This window comes from Balaenoptera borealis, assembly GCF_965194805.1.
Source record: "Balaenoptera borealis genome assembly, chromosome: 18".
Lineage (NCBI taxonomy): Eukaryota > Metazoa > Chordata > Mammalia > Artiodactyla > Balaenopteridae > Balaenoptera > Balaenoptera borealis.
This window is the reverse complement of record NC_138877.1, coordinates 50883474-50907347: the sequence shown is the minus strand read 5'-3', so window position 1 is coordinate 50907347 and position 23874 is coordinate 50883474. Positions and strand designations below refer to the sequence as shown.

The following is a 23874-nucleotide window of genomic DNA, read 5'->3' as shown; positions in this document are numbered from 1 at the left end:
CCCAGGAGAACACACGGTGCGCCTCAGGCTGGTGCAGTGTCACACCGGCCTCTGCCACGCAGGCTTTCTCCGTATTCTGTACCTCTCCCTCCCCCCAGCCTGAGTGAGCCAGAGCCCCCTAATCAGATGCTACTTTAACCCCGTCCTCTCTGAGTAGGGAACAGGTACCCTCAGGCGACCTACACGCAGGAGCGGGCTGAAATCCAAAGCTGAACCCCAGGAGCTGTGCGAACAAAGAAGAGAAAGGGAAATCTCTCCCAGCAGCCTCAGGAGCAGTGGATTAAATATCCACAATCAACTTGATGTACCCTGCAACTGTGGAATACCTGAATAGACAACGAATCATCCCAAATTGAGATGGTGAACTTTGGGAGCAACGATATATATATATTTTTTTCCCTTTTTCTCTTTTGCCATGTGGATGACAGGGTCTTGGTGCTCCAAATGGGTGTCAGGTCTGTGCCTCTGAGGTGGGAGAGCCAACTTCAGGACACTGGTCCACCAGAGACCCCCCCCCAGCTCCATGTAATATCAAAAAGTGAAAATCTCCCATAAATCTCCATCTCAACACCAAGACCCAGCTCCACTCAACGACCAGCAAGCTACAGTGCTGGACACCCCATGCCAAACAACTAGCAAGACAGGAACACAACCCCATCCATTAGCAGAGAGGCTGCCTAAAATCATAATAAGGTCACAGACACCCCAAAACACAACACCAGATGCGGACCTGCCCACCAGAAAGACAAGATCCAGCCTCATCCACCAGACCACAGGCACTAGTCCCCTCCAACAGGAAACCTACACAACCCACTGAACCAACCTTAGCCACTTGGGGCAGACATGAAAAACAATGGGAACTACGAACCTGCAGCCTGTGAAAAGGAGACCCCAAACACAGTAAGTTAAGCAAAATAAGAAGACAGAGAAGCACACAGCAGATGAAGGAGTAAGGTAAAAACCCACCACACCAAACAAATGAAGAGGAAATAGGCAGTCCACCTGAAAAAGAATTCAGAATAATGATAGTAAAGATGATCCAAAATCTTGGAAATAGAATGGAGAAAATACAAGAAACGTTTAACAAGGACCTAGAAGAACCAAAGAGGAAACAAACAATGATGAACAACATAATAAATGAAATTAAAAATTCTCTAGAAGGAATCAATAGCAGAATAACTGAGGCAGAAGAACGGATAAGTGACCTGGAAGATAAAATAGTGGAAATAACTACTGCAGAGCAGAATAAAGAAAAAAGAATGAAAAGAATTGAGGACAGTCTCAGAGACTTCTGGGACAATATTAAATGAACCAACATTGGAATTATAGGGGTCCCAGAAGAAGAAGAGAAAAAGAAAGGGACTGAGAAAATATTTGAAGAGATTATAGTTGAAAACTTCCTTAATATGGGAAAGGAAAGAGTTAATCAAGTCCAGGAAGCACAGAGAGTCCCATACAGGATAAATCCAAGGAGAAACATGCCAAGACACATATTAATCAAATTACCAAAAATTAAATACAAAGAAAAAATATTAAAAGCAGCAAGGGAAAAACAACAAATAACATACAAGAGAATCCCCATAAGGTTAACAGCTGATCTTTCAGCAGAAAATCTGCAAGCCAGAAGGGTGTGGCAGGACATATTTAAAGTGATGAAAGGGAAGAACCAAGATTACCCTACACAGCAAGGATCTCATTCAGATTCCACAGAGAAATTAAAAGCTTTGCAGACAAGCAAAAGTTAAGAGAATTCAGCACCACCAAACCAGCTTTACAACAAATGCTAAAGGAACTTCTTCAGGCAAGAAACACAAGAGAAGGAAAATTTTTACCTACAATAAAAACCAAAAACAATTAAGAAAATGGTAATAGGAACATACATATCGATAATTACCTTAAATGTAAATGGTTTAAATGCTCCAGCCAAAAGACATACACTGGCTGAATGGATACAAAAACAAGACCAGTATATATGCTGTCTACAAGAGACCCACTTCAAACTTAGGGACACATACAGACTGAAAGTGAGGGGATGGAAAAAGATATTCCATGCAAATGGAAATCAAAAGAAAGCTGGAGTAGCAATTCTCATATCAGACAAAATAGACTTTAAAATAAAGACTATTACAAGAGACAAAGAAGGACACTACATAATGATCAAGGGATCGATCCAAGAAGAAGATATAACGACTGTAAATATTTAGGCACCCAACATAGGAGCACCTCAATACATAAGGCAAATGCTAACAGTCATAAAAGGAGAAATCGACAGTAACACAATCATAGTAGGGGACTTAACACCCCACTTTCACCAATGGACAGATCATCCAAAATGAAAATAAATAAGGAAACACAAGCTTTAAATGACACATTAGACAAGATGGACTTAATTGTTATTTATAGGACAATCCATCCAAATACAACAGAATACAATTTCTTCTCAAGTGCTCATGGAACATTCTCCAGGATAGATCATATCTTGGGTCACAAATCAAGCCTTGGCAAATTTAAGAAAATTGAAATCGTATCAATTATCTTTTCCGACCACAATGTTGTGAGACTAGATATCAGTTACAGGAACAAATCTGTAAAAAATACAAACACATGGAGGCTAAACACTACACTACTAAATAACCAAGATCACTGAAGAAATCAAAGAGGATATCAAAAAATACCTAGAAACAAATGACAATGAAAACACAGCGACCCAAAACCTATGGGATGCAGCAAAAGCAGTTCTAAGAAGGAAGTTTATAGCAATACAATCCTACCTTAAGAAACTTCTCAAATAAACAACCTAACTGTACACTTAAAGCAATTAGAGAAAGAAGACCAAAAATCCCCAAAGTTAGCAGAAGGAAAGAAATCATAAAGATCAGATGAGAAAAAAATGAAAAAGAAATGAAGGAAACAGTAGCAAAGATCAATAAAACTAAAAGCTGGTTCTTTGAGAAGATAAACAAAATTGATAACCTATTAGCCACACTCATCAAGAAAAAAAGGGAGAAGACTCAAATCAACAGAATTAGACATGAAAAAGGAGAAGTAACAACTGACACTGCAGAAATACAAAGGATCATGAGAGATTACTACAAGCAACTATATGCCAATAAAATGGACAACCTGGAAGAAATGGACAAATTCTTAGAAAAGCACAACCTTCCAAGACTGAACCAGGAAGAAATAGAATATATAAACAGACCAGTCACAAGCACTGAAATTGAAACTGATTAAAAATCTTCCAACAAACAAAAGCCCAGGACCAGATGGCTTCACAGGAGAATTCTATCAAACATTTACAGAAGAGCTAACACCTATCCTTCTCAAACTCTTCCAAAATATAGCAGAGGGAGGAACATTCCTAAACTCATTCTACGAGGCCACCATCACCCTGATACCAAAACAACACAAAGATGTCGCAAAGAAAGAAAACTACAGGTCAGTATCACTGAGGAACATGGATGCAAAAATCCTCAACAAAATACTCGCAAACAGAACGCAATAGCACATTAAAAGGATCATACACCATGATCAAGTGGGGTTTATCCCAGGAATGCAAGGATTCTTCAATATATGCAAATCAATCAATGTGATAAACAATATTAATAAACTGCAGAATAAAAACCATATGATCATCTCAATAGAGGCAGAAAAAGCTTCTGACAAAATTCAACACCCATTTATGATAAAAACCCTCCAGAAAGTAGGCATAGAGGGAACTTACCTCAACATAATAAAGGTCATATATGAGAAACTCACAGCCAACACCTCCTCAATGGTAAAAAACTGAAAGTATTTCCACTAAGATCAGGAACAAGACAAGGTTGCCCACTCTCACCACTATTATTCAACATAGTTTTGGAAGTGTTAGCCACAGCAATCAGAGAAGACAAAGAAATAAAAGGAACCCATATCAGAAAAGAAGAAGTAAAGCAGTCACTGTTTGCAGATGACATGATACTATACATAGAGAATCCTAAAGATGCTACAAGAAAACTATTAGAGCTAATCAATGAATTTGGTAAAGTAGCAGGATACAAAGTTAATGCACACAAATCTCTTGCATTCCTATACACTAATGATGAAAAATCTGAAAGTGAAATTAAGGAAACACTCCCATTTACCATTGCAACAAAAAGAATAAAATACCTAGGAATAAACCTACCTAAGGAGACAAAAGACCTGTATGCAGAAAACTATAAGACACTGATGAAAGAAATTAAAGATGATACAAACAGATGGAGAGATATACCATGTTTCTGAACTGGAAGAATCAACATTGTGAAAATGACTCTACTACCCAAAGCAATCTACAGATTCAATGCAATCCCTATCAAACTACCAATGGCATTTTTCAGACCTAGAACAAACCTAGAACAAAAAATTTCACAATTTGTATGGAAACACAAAAGACTCCGAATAGTCAAAGCAACCTTGAGAAAGAAAAACGGAGCTGGAGGAATCAGGCTCCTGAACTTCAGCTATACTACAAAGCTACAGTAATCAAGACAGTACGGTACCAGCACAAGAACAGAAATATAAATCAATGGAACCAGATAGAAAGCCCAGAGATAAACCCACGCACATATGGTCACCTAATTTTTGGTAAAGGAGGCAAGAATACACAATGGAGAAAAGACAGCCTCTTCAATAAGTGGTGCTGGGAAAACTGGACAGCTACATGTAAAAGAATGCAATTAGAACACTCCTTAACACCATACACAAAAATAAACTCAAAATGGAATAAAGACCTAAATGTAAGGCCAGACACTATAAAACTCTTAGAGGAAAACATAGGCAGACACTTTATGACATAAATCACAGCAAGATCCTTCTTGACCCACCTCCTAGAGAAATGGAAATTAAAACAAAAATAAACAAATGGGACCTAATGAAACTTAAAAGCTTTCGCACAGCAAAGGAAACCATAAACAAGACCAAAAGACAACCCTCAGAATGGGAGAAAATATTTGCCAATGAAGCAACTGACAAAGGATTAATATCCAAAATTTACAAGCAGCTCATGCAACTCAACATCAAAAAAACAACCAAATCCAAAAATGGGCAGAAGACCTAAATAGACATTTCTCCAGAGAAGATATACAGATTGCCAACAAACACATGAAAGAATGCTCAACATCATTAATCATTAGAGAAATGCAAATCAAAACTACAATGAGATATCATCTCACACCAGTCAGAATGGCCATCATCAAAAAATGTACAAACAATACATGCTGGAGAGGGTGTGGAGAAAAGGGAACCCTCTTGCACTGTTGGTGAGAATGTAAATTGATACAGCCACTATGAGAACAGTATGGAGGTTCCTTAAAAAACTAAAAATAGAACTACCATATGACCCAGCAATCCCACTACTGGGCATATACCCTGAGAAAACCATAATTCAAAAAGAATCATGTACCACAATGTTCATTGCAGCTCTATTTACAATAGCCAGGACATGGAAGCAACCTAAGTGTCCATCGACAGATGAATGGATAAAGAAGATGTGGCACATATATACAATGGAGTATTACTCAGCCATAAAAAGAAACAAAATTGAGTTATTTGTAGTGAGGTGGATGGACCTAGAGTCAGTCATACAGAGTGAAGTTAAGTCAGAAAGACAAAAATATATACCATATGCTAACACATATATATGGAATCAAAAAAAAAGATGGTCATGAAGAACCTATGGACAGGACGGGAATAAAGACGCAGACCTACTAGAGAATGGACTTGAGGACATGGGGAGGGGGAAGGGTAAGCTGGGACAAAGTGAGAAAGTGGCATGGACATGTATACACTACCCAGTGTAAAACCGATAGCTAGTGGGAAGCAGCCGCATAGCACAGGGAGATCAGCTCGGTGCTTTGTGACCACCTAGAGGGGTGGGATAGGGAGGGTGGGAAGGAGGGAGACGCAAGAGGGAAGAGATATGGGGATATATGTATATGTATAGCTGATTCACTTTGTTATAAAGCAGAAACAAACACACCATTGTAAAGCAATTATACTCCAATAAAGATGTTAAAAAAAAAAAGTCTGAAGGAAATCTGGAAAATAATAACTTTTGTTGAATCTAGATGGTAACTTCATGGTTGCTTATCATCAAAACACCTCTCTTTGTCTTTATTTTTCTGCATTTCTGAAACATTTCATAATAAAAATAACAACAATCTTATGCTCTACTCAAAATACGGTTTTAAAGAAAAACTGTATGATAGGACACTCTGACAAGTAAGAATATTGAAAATATAAATGAACAGCAATGCTAACCTCAATTTTATATAGATGCATATATATATATATGTGTGTGTGTGTGTGTGTGTGTGTGTATATATATATACACACACATATATATCCAATTAGAAAGATGTCTTCACATTACCAGGACATAATTTTAATTGGTAGAGATAGCTAAGGACTCTGTCAAAAAGACTAAGTTAAGGATCAAAAATGAAGCTGTTCAGAGGAGAGTAATATAGCCTAGAGAAGGAAAGTAAGGGATAAGGACAGGAGAGTCCTTTAAATTCTTGAAGCTGATCTATTCTCTGAGGCATCACAGGACTGAACTAAGGTGGGATGGGAGTAAATCAAAGCAGATTTCAGCTCATTGCAATCCCTGAGAGCTAGTCAAGGCATATCACAAAAGTGAGAGTCATATTGCTGGCTTCAGTGGTCCTGAATTATGCCTAACCTGTCAGAGGAAAGATTCTTGCACTGGGTAGGAGATTGAACTAACTGACCTTAAGTTTCCCTTCCAACCTTTCTCAACAGACAAAGAATCGGGTGGGGCGGGGATATGAAATTTGGGTCTAAGAGAAAGGTGATCGTAGTTTCTGAGACTGTAGATGCAACCAAAATTCCGACTGCAGGAGAAAATAGAGAGAATCAGTCATTTCTCTCCAGGAGGACTATAGCAGCACCATGACCGTCAGACAGCCCATCAACAAACACTGAGCAGCTACCCTATACCAAGCATAGTCCTAGGAGCAGGCAAAGAAAATAAGAAAATTTCAAAAGCACTGAGGTTCAGGAATGCTTGTTTTCCATCTGCATCGTGATTCACCGGCACAGTGTTCTCTTCAACATGCAAAACTCACTTCCACCATCACATTTTGTCACATGAAGAATATTGCACCACCAAAGGTCTAGCTCCTCCTCCATGCCTACTAGATAAGTGGAACTTATTAGCACAGGCAAAAATGGGAGGCCACGCAGGGGAAGCTGAAAGAGGAATGACCACAAGAACACAGACTGAGGCCTCAAGACGTGGCCTTTGACTCTGTACTTGGAAGTAGCACAATGCACAGAGCAGCGGAGGCATCCAAGACGCAGGCTGGTTTCAGGAGCATGGTGACACGTGGCCACACTGCAGTTATGACACACAGGGCAGGAACTCCCTGTAGTAGCACTCTGTTAAAATGTATTACATGAAGTAGCTTGCCCTTTAATATCTGAGCTCCGTCATCAAAACATTACCTAGTTATTCAAGACCCTAAGACAGCATACTTGAAAAAGAGATCAGATTTGTGGTCACCAGAGGCAGGGGAATCAGGTGGATTGGAGGAAGGTGGGCAAAAGGTACAAACTTACCTTTTTGGGTTTTTTGCCCTTTAGACCCATTTATTTTATATCCATTTAAAATATCATTCAACAAAGGACAATGGAGTTATAAGATAAATAAGTTCTAGGGATGTAAAGTATAACATGATGACTATAGTTAACACTCCTGTATGATATATAGGAAAGTTGTTAAGAGGATAGATCCTAAGAGTTCTCATCAAAAGGAGAATTTTTTTCTTTTCTTTTTATTGACATAAGGATGTTATATGAGATGATAGGTGGATATCAGTTAAACCTATTGGGGTGATCACTTCACAATATGTGTAAATCAAACCATCACACTGTACACCTTAAACATACACAGTGTTGTATGTCAGTTATTTCTCAATAAAATCGGGGGAAAAAAGCTGGCATATTTGAAAGGGAGATGGTGGGTGGTAGGGAAAGGACTGAGGTTTGAGGACAGGAGTCACCAGTAGGCACTGGATCCCTGGGAAGGGGAGGAGGGAATAATGAGGAAGGGTAGAGCAACTTCTGGACGCTGCCTGGGGGCCTTGGTGGATGATTTGGTTCAGAAATTAATAAAGAATAATCCCTTACGGAACTGCAGCAAGAGGTAGTCCCAACGAGCCCATCATACCTTTTTTTCTTTACAGGAGTAGTAGCAGAGTTGGAAGCTGGGGTGTTGGTGGCATTTGCACTGAACAGACCTCCAGGTTGCCTGTTTCATCACAAGAACAAACAATGATCACATTCCTGACACTTTTCCACTCTACCGCAACTTTGAAAGGTCTTATAATCTACTCGTATTCCCACCTGCTCTGAATCCATCACAAAATATTTCACTTGAGCATGAAAGAGCAACAACAGAAAAAGTTCTTCCTTAGTTTACCATTTTACAAATTGCCAGGCTATCATCCAAATAATTAAAACCGAAGGAACTGAATGAAGAAGTCATTCATTATATGACATGGTGTGTCTGAAACCCAGACCAATCAATTCCAATGTCCTATGGATTCCTACATATATTTTTTGATCCTGTATATGTTGTGACTAACAGAATCATATTGCAATTTTTTGCATTAAAAGCATTAGTTTGTTTAAGAAAACATTTAAAAATCACACCGTTTTAAATCTCTATTTAGCATTTATTAATATATGCAGACCCTCAAAAAAAAATGGAAGTCACTCAGGCCTTTTTCAACTACTGGAGGTTCAGTCCAGTGTGAAAATTACTTTATTTGTAAATACAAATTTAAAAACTAACTAAGTTTTCAAAAATCTACCTAGTTTGGTAGTTTATAACCACTGTTAGTACAGGGAAAATGTATTTTGTCTACATAGATTGTTAGCAAAGCCATGATTTCATGACTAAGTTGTATTGTAGATACGATGGGTGTTTTGGGAGAAAGTGAAATGTGCAAGAAGAAAGAGTTGCCATAGGAATAGGGAAAAAATTAAAAGGTTCTGGATTTTAAAAAAAGAAAAGAAGAAAAAGAATGACTTAAGCTTTGGTGTTCGGTTAGAGGAGAAGTCCTTCTGTGTAAAAGTCCAGACAGAAAACACTTGAAATTTTGTGGAGCATTTCAATATTTCTACTATTCAACTCTGCCAAAGCTATGGGGGCATAGCTGAACTACAATGAAACTTTGGTCTGAGGGCAGTATATCCTGATTTTTCTTGGACACATAGGAAGAAATACACTTTATTCTTAAAATGTAATGTCAGTTAGAAAAGTACATACAACTTTGTCTCTTCTGGTGATCGAAACGTGGACGTGTTTCTGGTAAGAAAAAAAGAAGGCAAAGTTTGAGCAGCAACAAAGAATGAATTCTTGCATCAATTTGCAATTGTCCATGAATTTAGAGTTATTATTATTAAAAGTTAACATTATTTGCGAGAAAGAAAGAGAAAGCATCAGTATTTGAATAAATTTGAAAAGTTGATTTCATGATTTTTTTACCTTTTGTGTATTAGATTCCAAAAGAAATTTTTTTTTTCTTTAGAAAATTCATTATCTTTTAAGCCCCGTGTTTTTGTTTGCTGGGTTGAGTAATTTTCTTTAACAATAGGAATGTCAAATTGATGTTTACATGTATTTCATAATCTTGCCACCAGGATAACTTAAACAGAAACATAAATGCGGTAAGAATGATGGCCTGAAGCAATGAACTCTCTTGACTTTGAAGCCAGAAGTAAGATTTTATTTTTCTTTAACCGTGAGCAGGAGTAACGTTTTTATGCCAGAATTATTTGTGTGAAAAAAAAATAGAGGATGAGAATTTACAGAAAGATAGCAAGCAGGATTGAAGAATCTTACTTAATAGCAAGTAAATAAGTAATGCTTAGAAAAATATTGTATTACTTGAACCTTTCCCAGAGTTAGTAGATACTGGTACCTATTGGTTAGTCGGTTATCCAGGGTATTGGCCTTATATGTTTTAGCAGCATCATTTCTGTCTGAGGTCCTTTATAAAGAAATAAGACAAAAGTCTGGATGAACATATAGATTATTAAACTCCCTTCAGACCTCGTTCATGCTATAATCACTTCACAACAGAAACTTTCTCTGGTAAAAACAATTGCTTTTCAGGTGTTACATGTTAGAAAATTTTGCAATTAAAAAAATAGCTACTTACAACAAAATCTATTTATGAGGCAATTTTGATACAGTTTGCAACTTTTAAAGTTTATGTTTTTCAACTAGCCTTTCTGACTCATTTGAACATTTAACTCATTAACTATTTCATATTCATTATTGTTTAATAATATATCTAGCCAATGACAGTACTTCCTATGTCGCTAAAAGGAACCAATGGAAAACTTAAGCAATTTTTAAAAAATGTTTTGTGGCATAGACAATGCTATATGCCTGTCAAACTCTATTTTCCTTCTGAGCACACAGGAAGACAATCTTTCCCAATCTTCATTACAATTAAGTTGGGACCATATGATTGTGTTCTAAACTAAAAAATGTGGGCAGAAATATTATTCATGACTCCCAAACCCATCATAAAACCTCTTGTGTGATCCTCCATGCTCTTTCTTCCCCATCTGCTATGGCTTTGACGCCCATGGGTTGAAGATGGCAGCATTAAAACCTAGGAAAGAACCTAGGTCCCTGAGTCATTCCAGGGAACAGGGTCATCCCCTAATTTTCCAGCCAATCTGAGGAGAGTGAGCAGTAATCTTCTATTGGGCTAACGGACCAAGATTTGGAGGCAGGAGAAGGAACTTGTTACAAGAGTTGCTCTACCCGGGCAAAGTTGTTTACACTGACTAACACATTTTGTTAATAGGCCCTGCGGACCATCAGAGGTTTTAAACCCTCTAAACTCAGGTCTCCACAGGAAGGTAGTTCTGGAAAAGGTGTGTTTGTCTGTCCTTTGGGTCATAAGACAAATTAGGAATCCTGTAGTCTGCATGCCAGTGGTGGGATCTCACAACTGCAACCCCTGTTCTGTCCCTTCCCGCCAGGAAGAACACACCAGATAGGAAAGCTCTTCCTGAGATGTGGGGCTGTCTTCTGGAGCATTCTGCAGGCTTGCACAAAGCTAGGATGTGGCAAAATTAGGCTCCAGAAAACAAAAGATCAGCAAGATTCTTCTGTTGATCCCATACTATGGGTCTACTATAACTTTCTCTAAACTTTCACTTTTATCATCCACTTTAGTACAGGGCTTTATAAACTGTTCCTGGGAAGAAGGACACTAACCTTGCCTTGTTCTAAAAAAAAAAATCATGATAGAAAAATATAGCTTAATTGTCATAGCTTTAAAATGATTTCAATTCCTAGATGTCACTTTGACATGTGTAACTAAAACATTGGGTAAATAACTCTAATCGTTAAAATTCTACGAGTCAACCCCAAATAGTTTCTGTTTATGGCATGTAATGCCACAAACTGATAATTCTTGAATGTAAAAAGGAAGAAAGGTTGGAATCCTCCAGAGCTCCATATTCTCAATAGACTGTTCACAATACAGGTATTAACTTGTACAGAATGAATCCAAGTATTAAAAACTCATGATGATCTCTCAGGTGATCATTAGGCCAAAGACTATAAGTATATTCCCTGCACTAATTGCTACTGAACCTCTGATGTGTTTATATTTAAAGGGCTCTGCAGTAAACCACTGTGAATACCATAAGATGTCAGGTAATCCTAAACCTTAAATGTTCTGTGGAAACTACTCAACATTTACAGCTGTCTGTGAGATCCTCATATAAAATAAAAATAATCTTGGGAAACTGCTACTCTGGTACAGGGAAAATGACAATCTGTCTAAAGAAAACAGAGCGTTAATTTCAAACACCTTCAAGGTTTAAATAAAGGAGAGTTCTGAGGTTACAATTAAATGAAGTTAATAAAAATTCTACTGTGTTGATCTATGTGGGCAATACTGCATGTAATAATAAAAATAGCTACTTACTACTCTTTGCCACTCATCTTATACAATTTCCTCTACTCTTCAGAACATCCCTACAAGGTAGGTGTAATTATTTTCGCTTTATAGATGAAGAAATGGAGTCTCAGAGAAGGTGGGTGGCTTTCTCTTGGCCACACAGCCAGGAAGTAGTCTATCTCCAAAGTCTTCCCAGTAGGCCCCAATGTCATACACCTGGTTCTGTAGTGTAATTGTTCCAACACTCATGATCAACATGTCTTTCTTCAGTTGTTATTTTTCACCTCCACTATCTCTTTCACTCCACTAGGGGAATCAGTGTATAAACAATATTGGAGAGAACTCTAAACCATCATTCCAATGCATTCATCAATTTCTTATTACTTAGGGAGATTAACTTTGTACTTCTCTTAGAAACTAATTTTCTGCCAAGTTGTGATATGAGATTAATAGGAGTCAGTCTTAGAGACAGGAAATACCTAAACAATATAACTAGCAGCAGGATCCAAACAACCAAAGGAAAAGTTACACTTCCATAACGGAACACTAGAGGGCTCCTTAACCTAGGTTTTCCAAATTAGTCAAGAAACCACCTTCAGGGTTTGCGCCATAGTGTATGCATGTACACAATTATTTACTTATATTTCTTTAGAACACTTCATATTTTTACCAACAGATGTATATTTTAAAAGGGAACTCTTCAAATGTAAAGTGAGTACTTTTCTCCTACTCATTTATTATATGCGTTAGTATTGAAATGGCACACATCCTCACACACCTGATACATTTGATCATCTACCTCCCCAAATTATTTCACCTCTTGCACTTGGAGTGGCCTGCATGATAGGAGTCTGACTCCTGTTATGAGGACTTGCCTTTCTTTACTGACTCCTGTGTTCTCTCCCTCACATCTGTTTCCACACTTACAGAGATGTAGCTCACTCTTGGGAGACAGACACTACCTGTGGAAGGAGCTGACAGGATACTTCTTCCAAACACGCGCCGTTAAACCTCTGTGTAAATAAAGCAGGGAATCTCTGGCCTCATTTTCTAGTTTACAAAATGAAGGTTTGGGCTAGGTTGGTGGCTCTGAATTTTGGCTGCACATCAGAATCACTTCCTAAGCTTTAAAAAATGTCCGAGTCCTACCTCAGGCTAATTAAATTAGAATTTGGGGGATGAGAGCTAGTGGGACCAAGTTATCAGCAGAGTTAAAAAGCTCTCTAGGAAATTCTAATTTGTCACTGAGGCTGAGAATGACTCAATTAGCTTGCCTGTGAGGCCTGGTCTAGTGTATCGCTAAGTTCCAAGGCTCTATCTTGACTGGCCTGAAAAAGCTTTCAGACACACAGCCTACAAAGCCTTAGGTCTCCCACATATTTACCTTTCTTGAGACATAATTATCTCACTTGCAAATACATTCCTAGAAGTAGGGTTTCCATCCTCAATTAGCAGTGTAATAGGACAGCCTGCAAGGCCAAGGTGAATGGGCAGAGGTACTATGACTCCTCTCACAAACTGATTTTTGTCAAGGTTGTTAATTACAAGAGAGAAGTCACCTCCTCAGGGATACCAGGGCTGATTGTCTGCTATTCAGGAGATTGACTTAAAAAGCTATGAAGAACTACTGTTGTTCCAAGACTGCTGGTTTTCAAGGCTCCCATGGAGCTGGGGAGAGGAATAGGTGAATAGGAAGCTTTAAAATGTGGCAATTCTTGCCGTTCTTACTGACAGCCAACTCTTTTTCTTGAATAAACACTTAGCAAATTGTTTCAAGCCTTTGGTTAATTTCCAGAGTTCTGAAAAAGTTGATTTTGACAGTTTTTTCCAGTGTTAATACTTTTCTGGAGGAGTGGATTTTTGGAGGTCCTTACTCTGCCGTTTAGAAGTGCTTCTCTCTTATTTGCAGAGTTCTTTATAAACTCTGGATACAAGTGTGGTTTTTCTTAATCATATATATGATTTGCAAATATTTTCTCCTTGTCTTTGGTTTGATTTTTATCTCTTAACAGTATCTTTCAAAAAGTAGAGACTATTAATTTTGTTGGATTTAAATAAATCAATTAAATTATTTTTTTTAAAAAGCTATGAAGAATGCAGAAGTGCATGCATTTGCTGTATTAATTGGCACAGGCATGGTGTGAATATAGAATCTATTAGATGCCATAAGTTTCAGCATATGTGCTTCAGTTGTAGTGGGTGGCATGTTTGTCACCAAAAGCAGCACATCTTTAGCTACAGGGAGTGGCTGCAACTATAAATGGCCTCAGGTATTCACTATGTCTAGATTCCAAATAACATGTTAACTTTGTTCTTTACTTATGCATAATAAGCACCTCTACCAAATATAAAATTAAAATGTGACTTGTAGCATTTACACTTCAACTTGAATAGATATTCCTCAATTTTCTATATAGGGATGAGCCCTTCTTTTCCCTCTGTCTGACTGAGCCAATAACAGGCATAACACAATGACTCATTCCATAGCCATATGGTGACTCCACTGCCGAAAGAGTAGTTTCACTTTCTAAAGTAAAGAGCTAATGTCTTTATCCTAGAGCAGATCAAAACTACGGTATTATTAAAATGTACAGTCTCTCCATAATGTAATTATACAGAAACTGCTGTTTCTCTGCCTCTGGGATGGAAAGACCAAAGTTAGAACAAGAACTGGCTACTCACACACAAAAAAACTATATTCTCCATTTAAAGCTGAACAGACCACATGCAGTGCCCACTCCACCTATATTCAAACCAGTTTCTTCCGAATTTTTCCTATTGATCTACTACTAGCAAGATTTTAGGAAAATGGCATATCAGGTCAAGATTTTGTGAGTTTTGAAGAAGAAGATAATTCAATCTTTATAGTCCTTCTGTCCCTGGAGATAAAATATCATGGTTCAAAACTTACTTTGGTAAACATTTAAATGTCTCATGTTTTATAAGAAACTGGATTTAACATATGTAACGCATCCCGCTTGCGTGGTTCAAAACACCTTACCTGTCCAAAGTGCCATCAGATCTGTACCAACTGATTGTGGCTTTTGGCTCATCCCTCTCGTTTGTTTTCCTGTAGCAAAAAATAATTATAGAAAGATCAAATAAATTACAAAAAATAGTTTATAAAACTTATCATGGATTTGGTAAAATTTTGTCCTATTCGGGTAGGAGATGTACATGTTACAGATTTGGAGTACCGAAATCTTCCCAGGCTTTGACTTGGCTAGGATGAAATATAGCAAACCCAATTCCCCATGCTAATAAAAGAATTCTTCTCTAGGTCCAATTATTCTAATTAAAATGTAACACATTCAAATTGGTGATAAGGATATGTAAAACAAGCAACACAACATGAAAAATGGTGAATAACTAATATGTAGTGTTTTCAATGTTGTTGATTTTTACGTAATAGGAACTCAGTCCCTTATAATCAGCTATATTTTGTTTGCAGAGTTTCAGCAGAGCCATAAGCCAGCACAACAGCTACATACAAGTTGCTTTATTATAAGTTCAGCACCGTGGACAGGGTTGAGAGAAGAGACCTTGCTGGCAGAAAAGAGGGAGGGAGAGAGAAGAAAAAAAGGAAAAGAGAGAAACAGGAGGCACTGGAAAGAAATGAAAAGAAGACAGTGGGGGAATAGAGAAAGGATGGATGGGAAGGACAGGAGAAGAGAGGGGAGACCGGGAGAAGAAGGGAGAGGAGAGACAGAGGCAGAGAGTTAAGGCGGACAGATAAGTAGGGAAAAAAAGGGAGTGGGGAGAAGACAAGAAAATAAGGGAAAAGAAGATAGAAGGCCCAATAGTAGGAACGATGATCATCAAAGCAGTGGAGATATCTTGATCAGACTGATCAATCAGCAAAAAAAAAAAGTCTGTTTAATGCTTTATATAACCCTGTGATACAGGGAAAGCAAGCTCTTTGGAGAATTATACCATGATTTACAGTTTGCATTTCAAAGCATCACTTGAAGCTGACAGATCAAACATACTGAATCAGAAAAAATACTAAAACAGTATACTATTTAACATGTAATTTTTAACTTGATGTAGTATATCTTTATTAAGCAAATATTTGGAGGTAAACGATATACTGTGCTGATGACTGTGAGGGAGTTGAGAATGAATTATCTATAAACCCTACACACACAGAGCTAGAGGGACAAATCAGACATATATCCAAGTGCAACAAGAGGTCAATGTCGTAGAAAAGGTTCAGGTCAAGTGCAAGGAAGTTTGAAGCTGAGAAAGCTTATTTGTAGAGGTGGGGATCACAGAAGGCTTTCTGGATGAGGTGCAGGTCGAGCTGGATCTTGGAGGATAAATAGACATGAACAAACAGAGGTAGAAGGAATAGTGTCGGTTAAAGCAAGAATAAGGTTAAAAAAAAGCCTAATGCAATTCCCCACATTTTTAAAGAAACTTAGAGTGAAATCATAGTGTGGTTCACCAGCAGGTGTAATACATGAGTGCAGATAGGTGCTGCAGGGCCATGTGACCCCCTTCCAGAAAACAGCCCCTTTTGCAGATGTTATTGTTTTATGTCTCATTAGTGGCTTTATTCTTCCAGGCACTTATCACCACATGACATATTATATTGGGTTTGTTTATTTTCAGTCTCTCCCTCCTCCACCTTCAACCAGGAAGCAAGTTCTAGGAAAGCAGGGATTTTGTTTTGTCCCCAGACTTTAGAATAGTGACTGGCTCACATAGGGCATCTCCACAGGTACTATTTTTGCCTTCTGCCTCATGTGACATGTTTTAATGATCAGGCAGAGGAAGGACAGTAAAATGTCCTAGTTTGTGCACGCTAGGAAGCTTGTTTTCTAGGGTGATGAGACTATTATTTATTTTCCTTTTCCTGTATTTTCAGTCTCTGCTCGTGTGGAACTCTTGGACATATTATTGCTTCTGCTGGAAGCGCCTCTTAACGACCACTTCCTCAGTGAGGTCTCCCACTCATTCAGGCAAAGTTAGCCACTCCCTCCACTTCTTCCCATAGCACTGGCACACACTTCCACAAGCACTTTCCACGGTAAATTTGAGTATTTGTGCTTATGTATTCATCTGTTTCCATGAAATGTCAGAGTTCCTTAAGGTCAAGGCTGGTGTCTTATGTATCTTTGTGTTCCCAGCACCTGGCACAATGTCAGCACACAGTAGGTGCTCCAACGTGGTATTGGGTGAACATCAAAGTGGATACAGCCTCTGCAAAAGGGTAGAAAAGTGTCACATGGGCATCCATTTGAGCAAATGCAAGGAGAAAAATAACCTACACTACCTTTTAGGAAGATGTCATTTGAGACGCAAGTCAAGGGGTCAAAGGGGAAATGTCTCAGGCTTGCAGATTTTTGTTACTTAGGATAAAGGCTCGATGTGCTTTAGCCAAAATGCTGTCCAGTAACAGGAAGGGTTCAGGTAACCAATAGAGTTTAAAATATAAAGTAAGCATAGACGGCATTAAGGTCCCGTTATTCTGAAACACACAAAGAGCACGAAGCTTAGTTTGCCTGGTCACACTTCACAACAAGCATGTTTGTTCTTTAATAGTTGCAGAGAAAGGCAAATAAAATGGAGGGGGCATTTTTCACTGGTGCCTGGATTCAGATGATTAGGTTCCCTTTGTTTGGTGAGTTGAGGGCCAACAGAGAACAAGGATGTAAGCTTCAAAATCATGAAGACCAAGGAGAGGGCATGGAGAGAGCCTGCCAAATCACAGAACAGTCAATTGGATGAGCTAAGGCTGGAAACCCAAAAACCAATCAGATACTTTGTGTAGAGGGGGGTAAACTCAGGACCCTGAGAACACATCAAAATTATGAACAATTTTTAAACGGTTCAGAAAAATTCACAGATAAAAATTCCAAAATAGACATATTTAAAGTGTCTACTTAACTTTTTAAAGTCCCCACCATGAAAGACAATCACTAAGTATGTCTTGGTGGAAGACACTGGCTACTGGACCAGATAAAACTTGTGTCTGAGAAATAGTTAAGTTCTTCTGATGGGTGTGGTTGTTTGTATGTGTGTGACTGTAAATGTACTTTAGTAAGAATATTATCTATTTATTTCATCAATATTAGATTATTTACATCATTGCGCTTGCGAGTTTTGTTTGAATTTTCCTACTAATTTGCATTAGTCAGTCTATTTGCCACTGAGTATCATTTAGTGGTTTTCCACAAGCCTAGGAGTTTTTGAAAAGAAATGTACTGTTCCATAAAGCAAGTGAACTTCGCTGTTGTTTTGCTTTTAGGGTTCCTTTCTCTAAGGCTCAGAAATATCCTATGTTTCTGTGGGAGCCCTTTCCCTTTCCTGTCAGGAGGGCCACCTTGGTAGGGTAGGCAGTGGATTGATTATTTTACACCTCCAAGCTGTATTCTGGAAGCATAAAGCTGGAAAAGCACAGTTTGCCCTGTAAATACCCCTGATGATATCACAGATTCTCATTCACGTGCCCAGAATGTGAGGGAAAGCCTGAGGCTAGCCACAAATATTCAGCCTGTCTTGAACAAGTCTACTTTCAAAAATGACTGTCTTTGTGTTTCTGCTAATGAGTAACTCATCTGAAACACCCACCTGTCCGAGGCATCATGGGAGTTACGTCTATGAAGTACCACCCTAGCATAATTTTCATCTCTGCAGAGAAAGAACAAAATCAAGTCACATGAGAAGTTATCACAGTATTTAGTAAGCATTACATAAGGCAGACATGAAAGAGCTCACAATGTTTGGCAAGGTTAATTCATTTTACTTTGGGCATAAAAACACAACTATGCATTTATTTTAACCAGTCACCACTTGAAAGAGCATGGTGAAAACAAAAAAGTTTGTCAGTACAAACAATCATTATTCCAATTTACCCCATGACATTTCCATGTGATTCAACAATGGCATGAATGTTTCTTATTTGGTTTTTTGGTTTTGGGTTTTCTTCAGCAGTGTGGGAACATGCAGCCATCTACTTTGCATATATTAGAAAAGTCCTTTTCTGCAGGAAGGCAAACGTTTTTTCAACATGTTTTAAATTTAATTAAGCCCAGGCTACAGGATCTTTGGTGGGGCTATTGGAGGACTCTGGGAGGGCTCATGACAAAGACTGCTTCCCAGATCTTCTGCTGTCAGTGTCCTTGTCCCCATGGTGAGCCACAGGTGCCCCCCACCTCTGCAGGAGACCAACACGAGCAGGGTCGGGATGTTCTGGTCAGGTGTCAGGCCTGAGCCTCTGAAGCGGGAGAGCTGACCTCAGGATACTGGTACACCAGAGACCTCCCGGCCCCTCGTAATATCAATTGGCAAGAGTTCTCCAAGAGATCTCCATCTCAACGCTAAGACCCAGCTCCACTCAACGATCACCAAGCTCCAGTGCTGGACACCCCATACCAAACAACTAGCAAGACAGGAATACAACCCCACCCATTAGCAGAGAGGCTGCCTAAATCATAATAAGGTCACAGACACCGCAAAACACACCACCAGACATGGTCCTGTCCACCAGAAGGACAAGAGCCAGCCTCATCCATCAGAATACAGGCACCAGTCCCCTGCACCAGGAAGCCTACACAACACACTGAACCAACCTTACCCACTGGGGGCAGACACCAAAAACAACAGGAACTACGAACCTGCAGCCTGTGAAAAGGAGACCACAAAAACAGTAAGTTAAGCAAAATGTGAAGACAGAGAAATATGCAGCAGATGAAGGAGAAAGGTAAAAACCCATCAGACCAAACAAGTAAAGAGGAAATAGACAGTCTACCTGAAAAAGATTTCAGAGTAATGATAGTAAAGATGATCCAAAATCTTGGAAATAGAATGGACAAAATACAACAAGTGTTTAACAAGGACCTAGAAGAACTAAAGAGCAAACAAAAAATGACAAACAACACAATAAATGAAATTTAAAATTCTCTAGAAGGAATCAATAGCAGAATAAATGAGGCAGAAGAAAGGATAAGTGACCTGGAAGATAAAATAGTGGAAATAACTACTGCAGAGGAGAATAAAGAAAAAAGAATGAAAAGATTTGAGGACAGTCTCAGAGACCTCTGGAACAACATTAAATGCACCAACATTTGAATTATAGAGGCCCCAGAAGAAGAAGAGAAAAAGAAAGGGACTGAGAAAATATTTGAAGAGATTATAGTTGAAAACTTCCTTAATATGGGAAAGGAAAGAGTTAATCAAGTCCAGGAAGTGCAGAGAGTCCCATACAGGATAAATCCTAGGAGAAAGACACCAAGACACATATTAATCAAACTATCAAAAATTAAATACAAAGAAAAAATATTAAAAGCAGAAAGGGTAAAGCAACAAATAACATACAAGAGAATCCCCATAAGGTTAACAGCTGATCTTTCAGCAGAAACGCTGCAACCCAGAAGGGTGTGGCAGGACATATTTAAAGTGATGAAAGGGAAAAACCTACAAACAAGATTACTCTACCCAGCAGATCTCATTCAGATTCGATGGAGAAATTAAAACCTTCACAGACAAGCAAAAGCTAAGAGAATTCAGCACCACCAAACCAGCTTTAAAACAAATACTAAAGGAACTTCTCTAGGCATGAAACACAAGAGGAGGAAAAGACCTACAATAACAAACCCAAAACAACTATGAAAATGGTAATAGGAACATACATATCAATAATTACCTTAAATGTAAATGGATAAAATGCTCCAACCAAAAGACATACACTGGCTGAATGGATACAAAAACAAGACCTGTATATATGCTGTCTACAAGAGACCCAATTCAGACCTATGGACACATACAAACTGAAAGTGAGGGCATGGAAAAAGATATTCCATGCAAATGGAAATCTAAAGAAAGCTGGAGTAGCAATTCTCATAGTAGGCAAAAGAGACTTTAAAATAAAGACTATTACAAGAGACAAAGAAGGACACTACATAATGATCAAGGGATCAATCCAACAAGAAGATATAACAATTGTAAATATTTATGCACCCAACATAGGAACACCTCAATACATAATGCAAATGCTAACAGCCATAAAAGGGGAAATTGACAGTAACACAATCATAGTAGGGGAGTTTAATACCCCACTTTCACCAATGGACAGATCATCCAAAATGAAAATAAATAAGGAAACACAAGCTTTAAATGACACATTAGACAAGATGGACTTAATTTATATTTTTAGGACATTACATCCAAAAACAACAGAATACACTTTCTTCTCAAGTGCTCATGGATCATTTTCCAGGATAGATCATATCTTGGGTCACAAATCAAGCCTTGGTAAATTTAAGAAAATTGAAATCCTATCCAAAATCGGTTCTGACCACAATGCTATAAGACTAGATATCACTTACAGGAAAAAAACTGTAAAAAATACAAACACATGGAGGCTAAACACTACACTACTAAATAACCAAGAGATCACTGAAGAAATCAAATAGGAAAACAAAAAATACCTTGAAACAAATGACAATGAAAACACAACGAACCAAAATCTATGGGATGCAGCATAAGGAGTTGTAAGAGGGATGTTTATAGCAATACAATCCTACCTCAAGAAACAAGAAACATCTCAAATAAACAACCTAACCTTACACCTAAAGCAATTAGAGAAAGAAGAACAAAACAAACCCAAAGTTAGCAGAAGGAAAGAAATCATAGAGAGCAGATCAGAAATAAATGAAAAAGAAATGAAGAAAACAATAGCAAAGATCAATAAAACTAAAAGCTGGTTCTTTGAAAGATAAACAAAATTGATAAACCATTAGCCAGACTCATCAAGAAAAAAAGGGAGAAGATTCAAATCAACAGAATTAGAAATGAAAAACGAGAACAACTGACACTGCAGAAATACAAAGGATCATGAGAGATTACTACAAGCAACTATATGCCAAAAAAATGGACAACCTGGAAGAAATGGACAAATTCTTAGAAAAGCACAACCTTCCGAGACTGAACCAGGAAGAAATAGAATATATAAACAGACCATTCACAAGCACTGATATTGAAACTGTGGTTAAAAATCTTCCAACAAACAAAAGCCCAGGACCAGATGGGTTCACAGGCGAATTCTATCAAACACTTAGAGAAGAGCTAACACCAATCCTTCTCAAACTCTTCCAATATATAGCAGAGGGAGGAACACTCCCAAACTCATTCTACGAGGCCACCATCACCCTGATACCAAGACCAGACAAATATGTCACAAGAAAAAGAAAACTACAGGTCAATATCACTGATGAACATAGATGCAAAAATCCTCAACAAAATACTAGCAAACAGAATGCAACAGCACATTAAAAGGATCATATACCATGATCAAGTGGGGTTTATCCCAGGAATGCAAGGATTCTTCAATATATGCAAATCAATCAATGTGATAAACAATATTAATAAACTGAAGAATAAAAACCATATGATCATCTCAATAGAGGCAGAAAAAGCTTTTGACAAAATTCAACATCCATTTATGATAAAAGCCAACGAGAAAGTAGGCACAGAGGGAACTTACCTCAACATAATAAAGGCCATATATGACAAACCCACAGCCAACTTCATTCTCAGTGGTGAAAAACTGAAACCATTTCCACTAAGATCAGGAACAAGACAAGGTTGCCCACTCTCACCACTATTATTCAACATAGTTTTGGAAGTTTTAGCCACAGCAATCAGAGAAGAAAAAGAAATAAAAGGAATCCAAATTGGAAAAGAAGTAAAACTGCCACTGTTTGCAGACTACATACTACACATAGAGAATCGTAAAGATGCTACAAGAAAACTACTAGAGCTAATCAATGAATTTGGTAAAGTAGCAGGACACAAAATTAATGCAAACAAATCTTTTGCATTCCTAAACACTAATGATGAAAAATCTGAAAGAGAAATTAAGGAAACACTCCCATTTACCATTGCAACAAAAAAAATAAAATATCTAGGAATAAACCTACCTAAGGAGACAAAAGACCTGTATGCAGAAAACTATAAGACACTGATGAAAGAAATTAAAGATGATACAAACAGATGGAGAGATATACCATGTTTCTGGACTGGAAGAGCCAACATTGTGAAAACGACTCTACTACCCAAAGCAATCTACAGATTCAATGCAATCCCTATCAAACTACCACTGGAATTTTTCACAGAACTAGAACAAAAAATTTCACAGTTTGTATGGAAACACAAAAGACCATGAATAGTCAAAGCAATCTTGAGAAAGGAAAACGGAGCTGGAGGAATCAAGCTCCCTGACCTCAGACTATACTACAAAGCTACAGTAGTCAAGACAGTATGGTACTGGCACAAAAACAGAAATATAGATCAATGGAACAGGATAGAAAGCCCAGAGGTAAACCCATGCACATATGGTCACTTTATTTTAGATAAAGGAGGCAAGAGTATACAATGGAGAAAAGACAGCCTCTTCAATAAGTGACTGGGAAAACTGGACAGCTACATGTAAAAGAATGAAATTAGAACACTCCCTAACACTGTACACAAAAATAAACTCAAAATGGATTAGAGACCTAAATGTAAGACCAGACACTATCAAACTCTTAGAGAAAACATAGGCAGAACACTCTATGTCATAAATCACAGCAAGATCATTTTTGACCCACATCCTAGAGAGAGGGAAATAAAAACAAAAATAAACAAATGGGACCTAATGAAACTTAGAAGCTTTTGCACAGCAAAGGAAACCATAAACAAGACGAAAAGACAACCCTCAGAATGGGAGAAAATATTTGCCAATGAAGCAACTGACAAAGGATTAATCTCCAAAATTTACAAGCAGCTCATGCAGCTCAATATCAAAAAAGCAAACAACCTAATCCAAAAATGGACAGAAGACCTAAATAGACATTTCTCCAGAGAAGATATACAGATTGCCAACAAACACATGAAAGGATGTTCAACATCACTA

The 23874-nt window shown here is 38.0% G+C and overlaps 1 protein-coding gene across 1 annotated transcript in view; it reads right to left on the bottom strand.

Annotated features, from left to right (window-relative positions):
- SCEL (sciellin) overlaps positions 1-23874 on the bottom strand; it is a 189926-nt gene that overhangs the window by 101177 nt on the left and 64875 nt on the right. The window contains exons 4-8 of the mRNA XM_082365780.1: positions 18552-18611; positions 14977-15045; positions 9969-10037; positions 9314-9352; positions 8210-8290 (exon numbers count right to left, since the gene is read on the bottom strand). Of these exons, the coding sequence (XP_082221906.1) occupies positions 8210-8290; positions 9314-9352; positions 9969-10037; positions 14977-15045; positions 18552-18611 (318 nt within the window). The remainder of the gene's footprint in view (positions 1-8209; positions 8291-9313; positions 9353-9968; positions 10038-14976; positions 15046-18551; positions 18612-23874) is intronic.